The sequence below is a fragment of the Oncorhynchus gorbuscha genome, linkage group LG10 (genome assembly GCF_021184085.1).
Source record: "Oncorhynchus gorbuscha isolate QuinsamMale2020 ecotype Even-year linkage group LG10, OgorEven_v1.0, whole genome shotgun sequence".
In the NCBI taxonomy this organism is placed as follows: Eukaryota; Metazoa; Chordata; class Actinopteri; order Salmoniformes; family Salmonidae; genus Oncorhynchus; species Oncorhynchus gorbuscha.
Genome location: NC_060182.1, coordinates 72,764,753 through 72,781,261, shown reverse-complemented (window position 1 = coordinate 72,781,261; position 16,509 = coordinate 72,764,753). Strand labels below are relative to the sequence as shown.

Genomic DNA, 16,509 nt, shown 5'->3' with positions numbered 1-16,509 from the left:
CTAAATTCTAAATCTGTCTTTAATATCTTCTAATTGAGTAAACTGTAACCGGAAGGGTTTTCGTTTCTATTAATAGTCGCTTCCGGGTTATTTACGTTTTTATTACAGCGTTTTATTCTAACGCTGGAGAGCAAATAACTGTTGTTCTTGTACTGCGCTGCGACTTTCATAACATTTTCACACAAGCCAGAAGACTATGGATTTGGGCGTGACGTTACTCACAGGAATTGCACTTTGCTTGCTTGTACAGTTTGTGTGCTTCTTATTTGCGGACGCTGACTTGACCTTACTATGGGCAACCTTGTTTGGGAGCAAGCCAGGTAACATACCTGTCCCTTAATTAACTTGTATTGACCAATAACTCAAGGCAGTCGTCACAATGTGGCAATGTACGAGGAGTCAATCTTTCAATACAGACTGTTACACGTTGCTCTCACTTGTATATCTACATTGGTTCAGTGCAGTTCCATGTTGAAGAATCCATCCAATGTAACACAAAGGTTGTTTTGATGACACGTTCTGTATTCTGAGCACCAAGCAGACTTTGACCTCTTAGGATCTCCTTCAGATTTGAACAGCAATGTCCACACAATGTTGCAAAACAGCAATGAAATTGAACATCTGGAGATCCAGAGAGGTCCGACTACAGAATTGGTCATATAAACAAAATGTATCTTTGTATTACATTGGTTGCTTGCCCTCAAGGGCCATTAGGGGGAATTTACAACAACGTGCAAGGACCTGTTCTATTATAGTTGGAGAAACCAGGTGATAGTGAATATGACTGCTACAACTGTATGGCACAATATGACTGTTCACCACCCTCCACAAACAAGGTTGTAGTACTGTTTCTCAGTATTTGCTGTGAAATGTAACACAATCTGCTGCTTGTTTTCTAGATACCAAGTTGAAAGGGCTGGTGGTGTGGGTCACCGGAGCCTCCAGTGGCATAGGGGAGGAGCTGGCTTACCAACTAGCTGGATGTGGGTCTCGTCTGATTCTATCTGCTCGCCGTGTGGATCAGTTGGATAGGGTGAAACTTCACTGTTTGGGTGAGGATGATAGTTCTCTCGTCTAATGAAAACAGTATTCTCTCGCACACAGTCACAGTAGTAAGTGTGATTTTATACACCTAGCCCTTTCATTTGAAGACCAGTTAAATGAAAAATGTTTTCTTTCCCAAGAGCGCTCCAACTTGAAAGATAAGGATATTCTTGTTCTTCCACTTGATTTGCTGGAGAGAGCATCCCATGAGGCAAAAATGAAAACTGCTATCCAGCACTTTGGCAATGTAAGACCACTACACTTAACTCTCCCTTATCGCTCTTTATTTTATTGGGATTTTAAGTTAGTTCAATTTAATTCAGTGTCTGACCATTTCCAATTGATTAACCACTCAATAAAGATGGAAGTAACCAGGCATTAGTCATGTCGGACAGGGGTTCCCAAACATTTTCACTCTGGGAGGGGATATGTATGCAAGGTATGCAATGACTAACATGACAAGAGGAACTGATGATTCACTACCGAATTTTGAAATTGCACATTGTGCGTTCAGTTTGAAGCTGGACTGAGTTCCTTGAAATTGTTTTGTGTATGTATGTGTGTATAGATAGATAGATCTATCTATGTATGTATGTATGTATGTATGTATGTATGTATGTATGTATGTATGTATGTATGTATGTATGTATGTATGTATGTATGTATGTATGTATGTATGTATGTATGTATGTATGTATGTATGTAAGCCATTTTTATGTCCATTAAAATAACATCAAATTTATCCAGTAATCCAAGTTTATCATTTTAAAAGGCTAATTTAAAAGGCTAATTGATCATTAGAAAACCCGTTTGCAATTATGTTTGCACAGCTGAAAACTGTTGTACTGATTAAAGAAGCAATAAAACTGTCCTTCTTTAGACTAGTTGAGTTTCTGTATCATCAGCATTTGTGGGTTCGATTACAGGCTCAAAATGGCCAGAAACAACAAAGAAAATCTGAAACTTGTTCAGTCTATTCTTGTTCTGAGAAATTAAGGCTATTCCATGTGAGAAATTGCCAGGAAACTGAAGATCTCACACAACGCTGTGAAATACTCCCTTCACAGAACAGAGCAAACTGGCTCTAACCAGAATAGAAATAGTGGTAGGCCCCAGTGCACAACTAAGCAAGAGGACAAGTACATTAGTGTCTATTTCGAGAAACAGATGCCTCACAAGTCCTCAACTGGCAGCTTCATTAAATAGTACCTGCAAAACACCAGTCTCAAGGTCAACAGTGAAGAGGCGACTCCGTGATGCTGGCCTTCTAGTGAGAGTTCTTCTGTCCAGTGTCTGTGTTTTCTTTTGCCTATCTTAAGCTTTTCTTTTTATTGGCCAGTCTGAGATATGGCTTTTTCTTTGCAACTCTGCTTAGAAGGCCGGCTTCCCGGAGTCACCTCTTCACTGTTGACGTTGAGACTGGTGTTTTGTGGGTCCTATTTAATGAAGCTGCCAGTTGATGACTTGTGAGGTGTCTGTTCTCAAACTAGACACACTAATTTCAAACCCTTCTTACTGCATTTGAGCTAATCAGTTGTGTTGTGACAAGGATGGGGTGGTATACATTAGATAGCCCAAGTCCATATTTTGGCAAGAACAGCTCAAATAAGCAAAGCGAAATGACAGTCCATCATAACTTTAAGACATGAAGGTCAGTCAATCGGGAAAATCTCAAGAACTTTGAAAGTTTCTTCAAGTGCAGTCGCAAAAACCACCAAGCGCTATGATGAAACTGGCTCTCAAGAAGACCTCCAACAGGAAAGGAAGAGACACAGAATTACCTCTGCTGCAGAGGATACATTAATTAGAGTTACCAGCCTCAGAAATTGCAGTTTAAATAAATGCTTAACACAGTTCAAGTAACAGACCCATCTCAACATCAACTGTTCGGAGGAGACTGCGTGAATCAGGCCTTTATGGTCAAATTGCTGCAAAGAAACCACTACTAAAGGACACCAATAATAAGAAGAGACTTGCATGGGCCAAGAAACACAAGCAATGGAGATTAGACCGGTGGAAACCTGTCCTTTGGTCTGATGAGTCCAAATTTGAGATTTTTGGTTCAAACTGCCGTGTCTTTGTGAGATGCAGAGTAGGTGAACGGAAGATCTCTGCATGTGTGGTTCCCACTGTGGCTTGACCCCCTCAGTTTGGGAACCACTGATGTAGGACATACTTTTTTCGCATTTACTTAATAGTCTAACCAGACTGGCCTTATAAGATAATACATTATATTCAACAGACATGCTCACTACTAGTCTGATTAATCATGCTGTAATAAATAATTGTTATATACAGCCTGAAACATTTGTGTGCAAAATTTTATAAATGTTCCTTGCAAGCCAGAATGTTAAATAAAATTACATTTGAACTCTACCGGCTGTCTCTGAGACAAAATGTCCACAGCAAAGTATTTGTTTACCCAACTTTTTAGAGAGCCGGTAGGTATATTCTTTACTGAGGTGTGGATTGTTCTCCATCCTCCCCTGATTCAGAATATACCATTTTAATTGTACTGAACCATATACCTACCGGCTGTCTAAAAAGTCACTTATCCAATACTTTCCTGTGGATAATTTGTCTCAAATTTTGTGCAGCTGAAGGTCAAACTGCACAGACAACTAGTAGAGTAAGTTCACGTGTCATTTTAGTCAATATTCTGGTTTGCAAAGAACATTTACTGTCAACGATTTTGTATACAAATGTTTCTTGCTGTATATACCAATTCATTGTGCATTACAGCCTGATTTAATCAGACTAGCTTACTACCAACCAGCTCCCAAAGGCATATTATGCACATGAAAATGCAGTTCAAGGCTAAGTCCAATATTAGCGCTGTCTTATTAGACATGTTCTCTTATTCTGAGACATGAGGTTGTTTCCACTTGGAATCTGTGTTTTGATTATACCTTTGGCAGAAATGTTCACAACCAAGTCTTGATTTTGTTACCAGTGTATCATGAATTCAATAAATTCCTTTGAAGAATAAGATAATTGGTGATACATGGCTTGCTTTGTTCCGGTCTCTCTCTGCACTATGCCCATTTAGATTGACATCCTGGTTAACAATGGTGGCCGCAGCCAGCGTTCTCTGTGCCTGGAGACCAGTGTGGATGTGTACCAGGCACTGATGGAGCTCAACTTCCTGGGCACAGTGTCACTTACCAAGCAGGTGTTGCCCCACATGACGCAGCGAGGGTCGGGCAGTGTAGTTACTGTAAGCAGTGTGGTCGGCCTGGCTGGGGCACCTCTGGCAACCGGATACTCTGCCAGTAAACACGCTCTTCAGGTGAGATCAATCATGGGCCACCCTCTGCCCGTTTGTAGTTGTACAACATCTAGATAGATTGTCATCTCAAGATTTTAATCAATCTACTTTTTCCACAGGGCTTCTTCAATTCTCTTCGAACAGAGCTGACTGAATACCCAAGGATACTCATCAGCACAGTATGTCCAGGGCCTGTACAGTCACAGATAGTCCAGAATGCTTTCACAGAAGAAGTGGGAAAGGTGGGTTTTGCTTCCAAATTGTGAATATTTTATATTATTATAAATATTAATATTTTTTTTCACATTATTGCTGAATTCATGCTTAATTTTACATCTTACGTTGCAATTGCATCACATTTTGTTATTGTCAAGATGTCACAAACACATTCATGGGAAAGCCATTGGTCTTTCAAATAATTGTCATTAAAGTATGATTTAACTTCCGTTGAACGGAACATTTTTGTACGAGTGTTGACATGAATTTCCTGTCTTATCCCCTCCATATCTAAGGCCATTCCCACTGCTGGGGACCAGCAACACAAGATGGTCACTAGTCGTTGTGTGCGTCTCATCCTGGTGGGTATAGCCAATGGCACCAAGGAGATGTGGATTGCCCAGCAGCCCTTTCTGCTGTTCTACTATGTGTGGCAGTATGCTCCCACCTGGGCCTGGTTCATCACTGATGTGCTGGGCAGGAAGAGGGTGCAGAACTTCAAGGCTGGCCTGGTTAGTATTGGTTTTCTGTAGGTCTCACAACATGATTTTGCTGAAGAATGTGTTTTCTGAGCTGCATACTATATATTGTTACAGTTTTGCCGATTAGAATGATCATAACTTAGAGCTCAGTGTATTCCATAGAGCAGTGTTTCCCAACTCCAGTACCCCCAACAGTACATACTTGTTGTAGCCCCGGACAAGCACACCTGATTCAACTTGTCTACGAATCAAGTCCTCAATGAGTTGAATCAGGTGAGTTTGTCTGGGGCTACATCAAAAATATGTACTGTTGGGTGTACACAAGGACGAGTTGGGTGAAACGCACTAGGCCAGGGAATCGCAACTCCAGTTCTCTGGGCTGGAGTGGTGTCACACTTTCCCTCCCATCCCTAGCAAACACAGCCGATTAAACTAATTGCATTCTAAACTGAAGATCATGATTATTGGAGTCGGGTGTGTTAGATGGGGATGGGGCAAAAGTGACACCAATCAGACCCTAGAGGACTGGAATTGCCCATCCCTGCACTAGGCATCGTTTATGCATGGCCTTGCTTTCACATTCTAAGGTTAACCTTGCCTTTCCAGGCCAGGAATAAGGGGACACTAACCATGTGAACAGTCAAATACTTGAGTAAAGCAGACTCTATTTAGAGCTGTCTCTTAACAGCTAGGGGGCTCAGCTGTTACTGACCTTGCTTCAGCCTGATAAAGAGAAGGGGCGGCCACACTGGCCAGGGTATAGCAGTGGGCATGACTGATTCCCAGTGGCAGTGACTGACTTCTACGTCTGGTGGCCTCTGCTGGACAGCTGAGGGCCACGCAGAAAGGTCATTTTCTGACTGACCAGACATTTGTGTCAGGATTTGAATGGAAAATGTCACCCAACCACGGTGGTTTAGTTGTGTGTAGGAATGATCAAGATTTGGTCAATATATTTAAAAAATTAGACAAAGGAGAGAAAATACAGACTGAGGAAAGGCAAAGGTAACTTAGTGAGTTTGCAGGTTTTCATTCTTCATCTGTCAATGAACAGTATTTGAAATCTAGACACCTAAAACAGACAATAAAGCAAGATCGGCCTCAGAACATAGGACATATATGGATAAAGTAGAATCGGTCGCCTTTCATTAAACTGAGATATGACCTATTCCCACACCATCCTGTTGACAAGTCCATATTCTGATGCCTTAACTTCTTGAGTGACGGAACGTCTCCCCAAAATGTAAAATGTTTATATTTTGCCTGTGATACAGATTTTTTAACAGTCGAAAAAACAACTTTAAAATTAAGCTTTGTTTTACAGGACGCAGACTCTGCGTACTTCACAAAGCCAAAGCCCAAGTCTTCCTGAAAGGCATTCCAAATGCTTGAGCTCCACCTTGAAATGGGTGAACTTGAACCTGGAAGCAATTGTCTCATTTTTGGCTGTCCTAAAACATTTTCCTTTCAGCTCTCTTCACAAAGCAGAAGAATAGGGATGCGGGTGGAAATAGAGACATTGAAGATTTTTCTCTAGCCTATGAAATTAGGATGTGTCCAGGCTGACTCAGTTGTTGGGGGAAAAAAGTATTTCAGAATAAGGAGGAACATTAAATTGATTGTCTGATAGGTGGAGTATAATTAATGCACTCCCCACAGATCTGTGATGAATGTCTATAGCACTGACCAATCTCCAGTAAACAATAGCCTATCAGGTTTCTTTGAAAACGTTATAAGTGTTTATACAATTACACACCAGTATGTACAAGAGAACATGAGTTAGTCTTAAAAACAAGAACTGTAAACAAAATTATAGCAAAATGAAGACCAACCGAACGGCATATCCTTGTATTTAACACTGAATAATAATTTTAAAAAGCAAAATTTTTCTCCCATTTTGCATTTGGGAGCATTACATAACTGTATTTGAGGGAAAACAATTGCTAAATAAGTTTATCATGAAATTGGCACTGTGTTGGCTGTCCACGATTAAATTTCATTTACACATGATACAATTGTTTTTTCCAGAATGATAAATGTATTCTGAATAATTATATCCCATGTAAATATGTTTTCTCCAGAAAGCTGATATTTCGTTGTTTGAACTAGTACCACACCTTTGATAATGTCGCTCCTGCATGAATGAAACCATTTGTTTTTAATCTGCCTTCCAGGTACTTTCCTAAGATACCCTTGTACAGGGGTAGGCGACTAGATTCACTTGTAAACTGCAAATTGACCACAACTAAACCCAAAAAATGCAAAAAATGATTTCATACATTGAGACATGAGCACCTGTTTTTATTTGTCGAATTTCTAATGATCATATTTATTTTCACAAAATAAAATTCCCCAAATACATTGAATCTTGTATTTTACAAAACTTTTTGGGGCCAAAAATTAATTGCGGGCCAGTATTGGCTCACATATACAGGTCACAACATTAGGCTTACCCAGTGACAAAGTTAGGCAAACACGAGGCAGGGTGGGTATAGGGAAGTCAGTGAAGATGGCGTATCCCAACAAGGGGTTGAGGTTAGAAGCAGGGGAGGTGCAGGGGGACAGAGGGGTGGATGGGGTACCCCAGAGGGGGGGGGGGGGGCTGGTTGCTGTAGTGCTCATCATCGTTGGTGGCGTAGAGCAGGTCCCAGGACAGGTTAGCCCACTGGCCACGCACCACCACCTCATTCGGATGGCCTACCTGAACCAGCCCTGTGTAAGTGCTCTGTGGAGACAGAGACCGGCAGGTGGAGGTTAATTACTGTACTGACCACTAGCTCAGTTTAAAATACACACCCCCCAAAGATAACACCACACAAAACACTCTATATAAACAAACCATTTTTAAGCAATGTTAATAGTTCATCAGTTGTTTGTTGGGTTACTTTAGTGAGAACCCTGTGAGTTAGTAAGGTAACAGAAACACAGGTGTAGCGTGGTTACCAGGGTGAGGTCATGGCCCGGTGAGAAGAGGGTTTCTCCTGTAGGACACAGTCCTGCCAGCCTATCAGCCACCAGGACGATGTACCAGTCCCTCTCATACTCCTCCAGTGTGCTGAACAGCTCCTCAAGACTCTATTGGCCCCAGACTCACCTGATCAAACAGCTGCTTGAAACTGTACCTGCAGGTAAATAGATCAGTTACAGGTACAAGCTTTGGATAGCAACATTTAATATGTGTAACACACATCCAGTATATATGTTTTAGATTCCATATGTTGACCTGAAAGCCTTAAGTGCAAGCTGGTCAAGTTCTTTGTTTTCAGAGAGTCACTCCAGCACCTCTGTCCAAGGCACGTCCCCACAGTAGACCCTGTAGACATAGCTGGGGCTGGTAGAGGCAGACTCTGTCCCCAGGGAGATGAAGCATGACCGGTCCCTCAGCTCCTCATCCTCCTTCAGGGCTTTGGCCACATCTTCCAAAGCCTTGTCCTGAATGGACAGCGCCAACTGCCCCAGAGTGAACCGAAACCAGTCGGGGAACAAAAGCATAGGGCTGCTGCAACCGGGATGTCCTCCACCCAGGGGGCAGACTGAACAGCTCAGTGTGGGGGCAGCTAAAGTTTGCATGGGCCAAGATGCTGGAGTCTGTGAGGGGTACTTCAGGGTTCCTGCCCTTGTCCACAGCCGGGAGACCCAGGGCCTGGGGGGACGAGAGGGCCATGTTTTCAAACCTACTGCCCATCTCCACAGCCTGGCAGTGAGGGGCTGGTGTGGAGCACTGTGTCCCCCAGTTGGGCCTCTGTACTTACCAGCACCACCGTCCTCCTGGCTGGCTGAGCCCCAAACAGGTCATCCTCACCTGACCAGTCACCGGAGGTCGTCAAACTGGAGCTGTCCCGTCTAAACTTGAGAGAGGAGACGGACTCCACCATAACAGCCTCTGAAGGCTGGGTGACAGTTGACTGGCCAAGATTGGAGGGCTGGAACTTACTTTCCTTTCCCGGTGTCCCCCAGTAAAAGTCTTATGTCTCTGGACAGAGTTCCTCAGCAGCAGCTACACCAGGGCCTTCAGGAAGTCATCCTGGACTTCCTCAGGTCATGCGAGCATATTTCGGGCATCAGAGTAGACGTGGACAGGCAGGGCAGCACATGGGGTGAGGGCGTTACCCAAGTGCAGGTTTAACCCCTTGTTGAGACCAAGCTGCTCAAAGGCCCCCTCAAACACCCCATCCACCCCCCGAGCCTCCACTGTATGGCACGACGTGTCCTGCAGCTCCAGACCCTGAAACAAAATGGTCAAATGAGTTCACCACAAATGAGCGATTCAAACACATAACCATTAATGAACCAGTACCTTGATGTTGACCGTGCAGTAGCCATATCTTCTCTCCAAGATCATGATCCAAACCATGCAGTGTCCTGGAAGCAATCCAGGAAGTGGAAGCCAGGAGCCAGAGAACCTTCAAAGGGAAGGAAAAAAATCAAATGTAGGCCTATCAGCTTCTTCATACACTTATCCACAGCTAAGATTTCGGGTAAGGCTGATTCCATTATGCATCATGTCCCTATTCATAGCATATTCTCATCGCAACCTTTGAGTGGTGTTATACTTGGTCACAGTCATCCCAGTGGTAAATTATTATTATAGGACATGCAGTCAAGAGATGCTATCCTCTGGGGGCTGAAGATGAGAAAGCTTGGAGTATATACATAGATAAGTTCCCCCTGGTCACAGAACCCTTTCATTTTGCATCAGTAGTGAGTCTTTTCGGCTGTGGATAACTTGGCTGTCGGATTAACTTACCATTTCAGTTGTATAGGAAGGTCATGATACAGTTTAAACTGGCTGACTGCACAGATCTAAATAGTGAATTCCTCGGCTTACCATTAGTCTCTAAATATTCATTCCTCTCATGGGAGTAGACTTGGGGAATTTGTACGAGGGGGCATTTCATTTTTGGTCGACAGAGGGGAGAGCGGACAAACATTTTTAGTGAAGTTGTAGTGGCAGAGCGATGGTTGCTTTCGTTTAAGTTTGACTAGTGTTCAAGGATAATGTCATATCCTAAAGCGGCAACTCGGAATAGTCACCGACACTGCCTCGCGATGGGAAATGACACGCTGTGCGTTCTCCGCTCCCGCTCAATGCTCACTGATGCACAGCCGCCAATGTCACAGAGGGGGCAAAGGGAGAGAAAAAAGAACACTACAGTACAAACTCTCCTCGTTCTACTGGGTATAGCATGCCCAACAAGCGCTTAGCCTAAATTAAACATCACAGCTCAGGCACCCCCAGTTAGCCAAGAAAACCAAATTGAGTGATGACATTACTATAGCAATTTCTGTTTCTGTTTTGAGTAGTCAATAAATAATTACGCTTGTACTTGCTCAGTTTCTTCCTTGCCCCCCTCCTGACAGCAAATAGAGCACTGAACACATTTTTTGGAAGAAGCTCTGTCTGGCTTTAGAGTATGATGAGGTTAATGGTGTTGAAACATTTGGATGTAATGAATACAGATCAGAACGATTTTATTCGGGTCACTTCTCGGGAATCACAACTGGATCCTGCAAGCTTACATTACTGCCGGTGTCTCTACTGAGCAACTCACAACAACATTCCTCTTAATATGAAACCATAAGAGGCTCCCCCCGCCCGGCTCTTTCATCTGCATACATTCACTGCTCGAACAATCTAAAAGTTCACTGTCACTGCGATTGAGTCAACATACACAGTAAGTAATAAAACAACCATGAGGTCACGGAGCTGGAACACTGAGTGCACTATGGTGTTCTGTTCTAACTGCTTGTGGTTGGAAAATTAATGGCTTCTCCCAACAATAGGGGTTAAAGATTAAACTGAAAACATATGCCCAACACCTAATGCAGTATGTAATGTATACTGTAAAGTGTGGGTAAATAAGGAAGTCTGACAACGTTACTGCCGGTGTAATTTTAATGTTTACCTTACCATTATCATTTCATACATTGTACATCAGTTACAAAGTCATGTCTGGAAATTAAACAGTTATATCAAAGTACTTTCACTTCACCTGGAGTCTTAAGTCAAATAAAAAAGTAACAAGCCTCCCGGGTTTGAAGTACAATCCCCACACAATACCCCATAATGACAAAGCAAAAACAGGTTTATATTTTTTTGCAAATATTTTTTAAACATCACATTTACATAAGTATTCAGACCCTTTACTCAGTACTTTGTTCCCTTTACTCAGTACACTGCCAAAATGTGCCTTTTGGCAGTGATTACAGCCTTGAGTCCTTGGGTATGACTCTACAAGCTTGGCACACCTGTATTCGGGGAGTTTCTCCCATTCTTCTCTCAAGCTCTGTCAGGTTGGATGGGAAGTGTTGCTGCAAAGCTATTTTCAGATCCCTCCAGAGATTTTCGATCGGGTTCAAGTCCGGGCTCTTGCTGGGCTACTCAAGGACATTCAGACACTTGTCCTGAAGCCTGCATTGTCTTAGCTTTATGCTTGGGGTCGTTGTCCTGTTGGAAGGTGAACCTTCGCCCTAGTCGGAGGTCCTGAGTGCTCTGGAGCAGGTTTTCATCAAGGATCTCTGGCCTTTGCTCCATTCATCTTTCTCTTGATCCTGACTAGTCTCCCAGTCATTGCTGCTGAAAAACATCCCCACAGCATGATGCTGCCACCACCATGCTTCACCGTAGGGATGTGATTGCCCAGGTGTTGAGCGGTGCCTGGTTTCCTCCAGACGTGATGCTTGGCTTTCAGGCCAAAGAGTTCGATCTTGGTTTCATCAGACCAGAGAAATAATCTTGTTTCATGGTCAGAGTCCTTTTAGGTGCCTATTGGCAAACTCCAAGCTGGCTGTTATGTGCCTTTTACTGAGCAGTGGCTTCCGTCTGGCCACTCTACCATAAAGAACTGATTGGTGGAGTGCTGCAGAGATGGTTGTCTTTCTGGTTGATTCCCCCCCATCTCCACAGAGTAACTCTGGAGCTCTGTCAGAGTAACCATCGGGTTCTTAGTCACCTCCCTTACCAAGGCCCTACTCCACCGATTGCTGTTTGGCCAGCTCTAGGAAGCATCTTGGTGGTTCCAAACTTCTTCCATTTAAAAATGGAGGCCACTGTGTTCTTGGGGACCTTCAATGCTAGACATTTTTTGGTACCCTTCCCCAGATCTGTGCCTTGACACAATCTTGTCTCGGAGCTCTACAGACTTTCTTAGACCTTATGGCTTGGTTTTTGCTCTGACATGCACTGTCATCTGTGGGACCTTAAATAGACAGGTGTGTGCCTTTCCAAATCATGTCCAATCAATTTAATTTACCACAGGTGGACTCCAATAAAGTTGTAAAAACATCAAGGATGATCAATAGAAACAGGATGCACCTGAGCTCAATTGAGTCAGCAAAGGGTATGAATACTTTTAAAATGAAAAAACATACCTTATTTACATTAAATATACAAGCATGTCTTAACCTGTTTTTTTCTTTGTCTTTATGGGTTATTGTGTGTAGATTGGGGGGGGAGTATTTAATTCATTTTAGAATAAGGCTGTAACAAAGTTAAAGGTTCTAAATACTTTCCGAATGCACTGTAAATGTGTGTGTGCAGAGAATCAAGAGCAGGTGGTCAGTCCAGTTCAAGTGTTCAGCAGTCTGATGGTTTTTAGATAAACGGTCTCTGAGCTTGTCTCTAAGGGGCGGGCCATTACCATGGTAACGGTGGGATTCTCTGACAGATTCTCCTTTGCTAGTACCAGTTGAGCAAGCTCAAACAAACATTGAACAACCTAGCGTGTGAACAAAACAATGTAAATAGCCAAGAAACACAAGGACAAAGTCACACATCAGTAGACTTTTTGGTAAATTCGACCAACTTCTATAGTTGTGCGCTTCTAAAAATTTATATTTCAGTGCGCACAGCGCCCCAGGCACTGTTGCTGCGCACAAGTTGGGATATATGGGACTCTACATAGGTTTTTGTATAGAAATAAATCATTCTTATTTCTATGGTTCTTTGTGTGATTAGCTGCCAACTATGAAACAAAATTGCATAAAGACATTGAAAATAGCTACAGATGGATTTTTTGTTGTTGCTATACATCACAACTCGCACATGCTCATACTTAAGCTTACTTTTTCAGTTCGTACGCATCTACTTATTGGCGCATATGCAAGTATAATGGTCACATCGTAGAACCCTGAAATTCATTCAAAGCATCATGCTCTCCCCTTCCTCTTTGTAAATAAATTTGACTACAACCAACCAAACCTTAGCGCACACAAATCACACTGCCCACAGCACACTGTCAAGCCAGCATTGTTTCCCTGTCACTGGCTGTCGGCTGTTTAGCCGACAGCCAGTGCTAGTCGAAAACACTGTTCACCAATGAATGGAAGAAAATGCAAATAAGAAACAGGGGAAAATAACTAAAGAGTGACACCCACAAACTAAGTGATCCCCTGGTGAAGGTACTCCTCAGAGCAAAGGCCAGGCTCCCCCTCATCTGCTGGTAGTAGATGGAGTCTGGACGGAGGCAGGCGGTGCCCACGGGCCCAACCCAACTATGCTGAGGCCTAGGGAAGCCCAAAGGAAGATGGGCAGGGTGAAGAGGGGCAGCAGAGGAGCAGAGATCATGGCAAACAGGAACACCACAGAGAGCAGCAGAGGACACAGGGAAGCGTTCGGGGCCAGGAGGGTCCCGGCCGACTGAAGCCGCTGTTTCTTCTCAGTCCAGGAGGTCACCAGCAGGGTCAGGGCAAACTTCAGCTTGGACAGGAACTGGAGCAGCCTATCACTCAGCAGGCCCACCTGGGATGACAAATGAAAGACAAAAACTTTGTGCATTTCTGGTTTTGGGCGATACTAAATATTTAACCAGGACTTCAATTTCAATGTTCAACTTTAAATATTTTTCCGGAAAAAGACCATGCCTATGTCATGAATGCTGAAATGTGTTGTTACCAGAAGGAGCTGGACCCCTATGCCCATACTGTCCCACCCAGGCAGTCTGGTTTCCCCTGCAGCCAGCCTCACTGACACCACCATCTAAAACAGGGCATCCTCAAAGCTCTGCCACACCTGCACAACACAGAGACCCATTACTCAAATCAACATGACTTAAATCATATTGATAACAGAGGATCAATGGTCATGAAATCACCGGAGAGACACTCTGGTTGATTGATATACAGTACATGCTTACGTTATACATAAAATAATCCATGTATACCATTCTGAAGGCCCAGGTGAATCCCACACAGAGAGGCTGTGTGGAGTTGCTGAACAGAGCCATCCAGCATCAGCAAAGCAATCATTGCAAAGGGAGACACTGCAATGTAAAACACAGTCACTGTTAAATATAATGTATTAAGATGCATGAATAGTATGTTTCAGTAATGACAAAGCAATACTATATTGCAAGGTGAGCTCACTCAGATTGAGCAGCACCCTCCTGATGGCCCCAGCCACGCTGGTTGAACACCCGGACATTGGCCATTCCTCCTGGGTACAGTGGGCTGAGGAATACTCCTCCAAAAACATAGGCTCCCTGGATCTCTCCCGAGAGCCCAGCAGACAATGAAGAGGATGAGGTAGCTGACAGCAGCTTGAGGTCCCCTGGCCAGGTTCTGGGGCTGAGAGGCACTGAGGAAGTGATGTAAGAGGCCTGCCTCGGCCATGGCCCCCAGCAGTAGCCCCAGGTACAAAAAGTAAGCAATCCTATCAAAATATCCATAAGCTTCAAAACAGTCATTAAGACCAATTTTGTTATTTCTTACCTATCAGCAAGGTCCACAGCTATGACAGTTAATATGTAGAGTGGTCGGATGAGTGGGATGATCTCATAGGTGTCCTGCGCCTGGAATGTGGCCATCTTTGCGTCCGTGTTGATGATAAGGGAGTACTCTGCCGTACAGTCACCCAGCTCAGGACAAAGACCACCAAGGCTACATCCACACTGTCGTAGAGTGTAGTTAACCTGCCCAGGAGCACATACCATGTTCCCAGGCCACAGAGGGTCCCCGCCAGCATGGTGTGGAGCACCACATTCAGCCCAAACCTCTTCCTTGGGGCGATGAACCTCACTGTCTCTGGGCCTACACAGTTGGTGAACTCCACCTCCTCATCAGCCAGGATGTTGGGCATTCCCAACCTCTCCACCGTGCCATTCCTGCGGGCTGCATACAGTGCCAGGGCCTGGACACCCACTGCTGCCGCAATCATGAGCATAGCAGACAGCACGGCAGCGTGGAGCTCCTCCTGCAGCTGGCACAGCAGCGTGCCAATGGCACCCAACAGCCATGGTGTCAAGAACAAGACTGCCTGGTTGACATAGATATAAGGCGGGGCGCAGTAGCCCAACTTCAAGCATGGACCCCCTGCAACATCTGAGGGAAACGCTTCCAGAACTCCTGCTTGTATTCATTGAGCAAGGGCACATCTGGCCCCATCCTGACCATGCCCTAGGGTGGTGCAGGTCATGTTTCTGGGGCTGCAGTTAGCATCTGTGTCATCCTATAGGACAAGATCAAAGAGGCAGCTTGAGTCATATGTCTGCCACAAAAGGAATGCTGCTTGCAGGATATATATATATATTTTTATTATACAAACTCCCTCGAAAACCTACCTAACATCAGTAATGTATAATTGTCAACAGGTTTGCTAGGTATGTTTTCAACTGCTGTCAAAGAGCTGGCTGCCTGGGTGCGTCAGTCACCCACGCACGGATGACTAAGTTCGTAGTCAGGTCAATAACATTGCAAAGCTACACTAGTACATGTTGTATAAACTGACCTTGACTAAAACATGTAAACAGTAATGGCTAGCTAACGTTATCGCAGCAAGGTTGCAAAGAAAACATAAATACAAGCTAGCAGCATAACATACGCTAGCTGCATTCATATATATGGGATGGCTAGCTAGCTACTGAGGCGATTGTCAGAAATAACGTTTGTGAAAAAAATAATTAGCTAGCTACATTAAATTGAGCTATATAGCTAACATTATCTAGCTAAATTACCTATGTACCTTTGAATGGAGAGATAGGATATCCTTTAAATTAAGCGGCTGTCTTATTAATTTTCGACAGTAAGTATAGCAATTTGTTTAGATACACAAATGCTGTCTTAAATGTGCCGTTCCCAGAGAGCAACGATAGCTAGCTAACATTTGAGGCTAGAAAATAATCACAACAATAAGTGAGGGCGTGCGCTCCAACTAGGTTCGGCAATGTTTGCACTTTGTGACAAAACAGTCAAACTCAGCCTACCCATCAATTTCCACCCAGCTCTTCTTCTTCTTCTTCTTCTTCGTAGTCTTCTTAGTAGTCTTCTTCTTCTTCTTCGTGGTTTAACGGCGTTTGGCATCCAATAAATGTTGCATTACCGCCACCAACTAGACTGGGGTATACATTTCTTATACCTTGAGTGGGAAAAGGGGGAAAAAAATCAAATAATGTGTAATCTAACCCTATTCCAATATTTAAACCCATCTAGTCCTAGCTCAGGCTAACAGCCTGGAAGGATGGGACACCACCACTCAACTGTAACTCTTTTAAAGTCAAATCTCGT

General features: G+C 43.7%; 1 protein-coding gene and 1 pseudogene across 1 annotated transcript; one reads left to right on the top strand and one right to left on the bottom strand.

The window, feature by feature from the left end:
- The first annotated feature begins 74 nt into the window (after positions 1-74).
- Positions 75-7,376, top strand: dhrs7 (dehydrogenase/reductase (SDR family) member 7). Its single transcript, XM_046366956.1, has 7 exons — positions 75-320; positions 900-1,052; positions 1,185-1,291; positions 4,094-4,333; positions 4,432-4,554; positions 4,825-5,040; positions 6,335-7,376. The coding sequence occupies exons 1-7, from the start codon at positions 197-199 to the stop codon at positions 6,380-6,382; spliced, it is 1,011 nt and encodes a 336-aa protein (XP_046222912.1). The 5' UTR covers positions 75-196; the 3' UTR covers positions 6,383-7,376.
- Positions 7,377-12,269: 4,893 nt separating this feature from the next.
- Positions 12,270-16,175, bottom strand: LOC124046514 (annotated as a pseudogene).
- Positions 16,176-16,509: the final 334 nt, after the last annotated feature.